At 52.0% G+C, this 3,769-nt stretch overlaps 1 protein-coding gene across 8 annotated transcripts in view; it reads right to left on the bottom strand.

The window, feature by feature from the left end:
• The window catches only part of TNIK (TRAF2 and NCK interacting kinase), a 414,613-nt gene that overhangs the window by 94,176 nt on the left and 316,668 nt on the right, over window positions 1–3,769 (bottom strand). For all 8 annotated transcript variants that reach the window (XM_007464722.1, XM_007464716.1, XM_007464717.1 and 5 more), the window contains exon 12: window positions 3,506–3,710. In XM_007464722.1, the coding sequence (XP_007464784.1) occupies window positions 3,506–3,710 (205 nt within the window). The remainder of the gene's footprint in view (window positions 1–3,505; window positions 3,711–3,769) is intronic.

The following is a 3,769-nucleotide window of genomic DNA, read 5'->3' as shown; positions in this document are numbered from 1 at the left end:
CCCCGATAGTCACAAGCTTACCTGCTTCTGCTGAGAAGCTAGGGCGCATGCACATTGATGCCTAGAGCAAAGTGTCTCCATGCATGCCTTCTGTGCCCGTGGGGTGGGGACGTAGAGGGTGTGCCCCACTGGATGCCTGTGCCCCACTGAGCCTGAACACATCCAAGATAGAGGCTCCAGAAAATGCAGCCAAAGAACAGACACGAGGAGGCCTTGGCAGGAGCTCTGACTGGGAGCCTGAGAGCCAGAATCCAGCTCAAAGATGAGCCCCCCGCTGAGTGCAGCTTCTTTGACCTTGCTCAGAAATCCTTAAATTCTCAGTGTAAAACCACCACAGAAGGGGCTTCCCTGGTGGTGCAGTGGTTGAGAGTCCGCGTGCCAATGCGGGGGACGCGGGTTCGCGCCCCGGTCTGGGAGGATCCCACGTGCCGCAGAACGGATGGGCCCGTGAGCCATGGTCGCTGGGCCTGCGCGGCCGGAGCCTGTGCTCCGCAGCTGGGGGCGGGGGCGCGGCAGTGAGAGGCCCGCGTATCGCAAAACAAACAAAAACAAACAAAAAAAAGACCACAGAAGCAGAGGCCAGGTGAAGACTATGGAAAAGCACAGACTCTGGCTTGCCGGGGGAGAGGCAGGACAGATGCAGTGACAGTGGCTGGGCTCTGGAGTCCAATCTGCTGGGTTTGAAACCTCGTTTTGTCTCAAGCTGCGTGACCGTTAGCAAGTTGTTAACCTCTCTGAGACTCAGCTGCTTTATCTTTAGACTGGGGGTTCTTGTGAGGATTAAGTGAGACAATTCACATGAAGTACTGAACAGAGTACCTGTCTTATGGTTAAGTGCTTCCTAACTGTTAGAAATTGTTATTCAAGCAACTTGATGGAAAAAAACATATAATGTTTAAATAGATCAAACCAGGTACAAGAGGAAGAAAATCTAAAAAAAGAAAACCGAAACAATACAACGCATCCTCTGAAAAGACTGTACCAACTGAGGATCTAGGTTCAAAGGCCAAGAGTTCTTGTGTTAAAATTAAAAAAGAAAAATTAGAAGGAAATTCATTTAAGAGTGTGCTGTGTGTCTGTGTACACGTGTTTGCATTCTCTGGTATGTTAAACGTTTTATGGGATGACAACGGGGATTTTCTAGGGTTACTCGGTAAATGCTTTTAGCCTGAAACTAAGTGTAGCAAATCACCAGGCAAGGAGCTCATTAGCCAGACAGGGGAAAGGCAAATGGTCCAGATTTCCAGGGCATGATGCTCCAATGAGGTGAGCATTGGGCCTCGGGAAATGCTCTTGGAAGGAATAAACCACAAAACAGGAAAGAAGCAGGAAAGGCAGGGTTGGGGGGCAGAGCCTGAGAGGGTACCGGCTGCAGACAGAGGTCTGATCAGAAGTTAAAAGGAGTAAGCCTTGAATCCAGACAGCAGAGGCCATGGTCCTCACGAGACCCGAAAGACTGAAAGAAACGGTGCAGCGCTGGGCTGGGGGCCAGTACAAGAGGCTGCAGCCGGCCTGGGTGGGCGGAAGGAAATGACACCGAGGCACAACTGCAAGGACCTGTCTGAGAATTTCAATTTGTGCCCAGGAGAGTAACCGGAGGTGAGGCAGGCACCTCTACTCCTACACTTTGTACTTTACTTCTGAGAGCTGGCTAATTACCACCCACCTCCCTTCACCCTGCCTTTGCCTGCACCTTTGAAGGCTTCTGCCCCCTCAGCACTACAATGCCTCCATCTACTATAGTGTAATTCTGAGAATACAGGATGGTAGGTGACTTTCAAACCTTTTATGCGCTGAGCATTCGTCACTCCGACAACATCCTAGACTTACTTACTTAGATTGGAAAGTCCTTCATTTGCCTACTGCTGTTTGCAGATGCTTATAAGGTTCAATTCTGAGGATCACAGTTCACAGCTCTGATTACATATCTACCCTTAGTGCATCAGGGCCTGCATGGCCCTTGGGAGAAGGGAGACCTGGGTGTGAATCCTGGCTTTGTACGTACTGGCTCTGTGACGTGGGACCAATTTCTTCCCCTCTTTGAACCTCAGTTTCCTCTTTGTTAAATGGAGATATGCACACTTTGCCCGAGAGATCATGGATATACACAAATCCACGACAGCGGTGACATCCTGGATGTACGCAAAGCACCCCACCCGGTATTTGGCACACAGAGGTCACTCAATAATTGTAACTGTTGGGTATGACTGCTGCCGGTCTGCATACTAATACTCTAGGGACATAATGAGGTTGATGGGATTTATTGCAAACTGGAACGGAAGCCCTCACTGATCCGGGAAGGCTGGACCTGGATGTACGATTTAAAAAGCAAGCCGCTCCTGGAGTCTGCAATTCACCACCCTCTAACTGCAGTGGCCACCTGACAGAGCAAATGAATTGCTGTAAACCGTTAATGAGGGGCAAGATGGTGTTTGGAAGAACTGTAAAATTACTCCCCCATTACCAGGCCGTTAGTGAAGCTTTCATCTGCCATCCAACTTCCCCAACAGCTACGGTCTCTCAGTTTCCTAATTGTCTAGAGGTTTTGATTTATCTGGCAGAGGAAGGAGGCCCTGGACCAAAGTTCTGGGAAAGAGGCTTTACTAAACGTCTGTAAGACCACACGGGTGAGAGCCTGGCCCAGGGTAAGCCATGCAGGAAAGTGTGGCCGGCACTACGGGTTCCCACACAGATGACAGCACACCTATTGGTGAAGGCAAGTCTTGCCCACTAGCTACGGGACAGGCCCTGGGTACCAAGGCGTGCGTGGAAGGATTCGGGAAGTGCTTTCTTCAGTGTTCAGAGGAGTAACAAAGGAGGAGCAATAGGCAGGCCCTGCTTTTCCATATTTGACATCTCGCTTTTCTGCCTATTCGCTGTGCTCACTGTGGTCTAGTCAACGCCTATACTTCTCCTCTTGGTCATTGACTCACTCACTTGTATATTAGTTCATTCATTCCACAAATATTTAGGAGGTGCCTACTGTGTGATGGTCACTGTTTTAGACACTAATGTCTAGATACACGATGTAGAGATACATAGGGATAAAAGAATCTTCCGTCCTCGGGGAGCTTACATTCTAGTGTGGAGAGACAGATACACGCGAGTACGTGAAGTGCAAACGTGTGAAGGTGATAAGAGCTACATAAAAAAAATTAAGCAGGGAAGAGCGACAGGACATGATGTAGGGAGGGGCTGTGGTTTTAAGTGAGGGGGTTAAGGAAGCCTCACTAAGAAGGTGATACCTGAGCAAGACTTGTAGGGGCTGCAGCCTTCACCTGCTTTCCTGATGTGACCACGCCAAGGTCACACCACCCCCAGCAAGGGAAGAACATCCCGCCTGTAAGAGCGTCTGGCTGCAGCCTCCTTTGCCGGTCAGCTGTGTGCGCTCCAAGCAGGCTACGGCCTCGGCCTCACGGGCGGGACCCCGGGCCACGGCGGACACCCAGGGAGGGGACCGCAGCCACAAGGGGCGGGTCGCAGAGGCGGCCGAGCGGGTCCTCACCTCCTCCAGCCGCCGGCGCTGCTCTTTCTGCTCCTCGATGCGCTTCTGGCGCTCGGCCAGCAGCTGCCGCTTGTGCTCCTCGTTCTCCCGCTGCTGCTGCTCCAGCTGCTGCCGCCGCAGGGCCTCAGACCGCTCCTTGTTGGCCAGCTGGAGCCTCAGAAAGTCCCGCCGCAGCGTCGACTCGCCGGGCAGGTTCAGAATGGAGCTGCGCGGCAGGAGAGACAGATCAGGCTCCCAATCAGGGCGGGGCCATCGCTACCGGGG

The sequence above is a fragment of the Lipotes vexillifer genome, unplaced genomic scaffold (assembly GCF_000442215.2).
Source record: "Lipotes vexillifer unplaced genomic scaffold, Lipotes_vexillifer_v1.1 scaffold37, whole genome shotgun sequence".
Lineage (NCBI taxonomy): Eukaryota > Metazoa > Chordata > Mammalia > Artiodactyla > Lipotidae > Lipotes > Lipotes vexillifer.
Note: the sequence above shows the minus strand (reverse complement) of the source record. Positions and strands in the feature narration are given on the sequence as shown.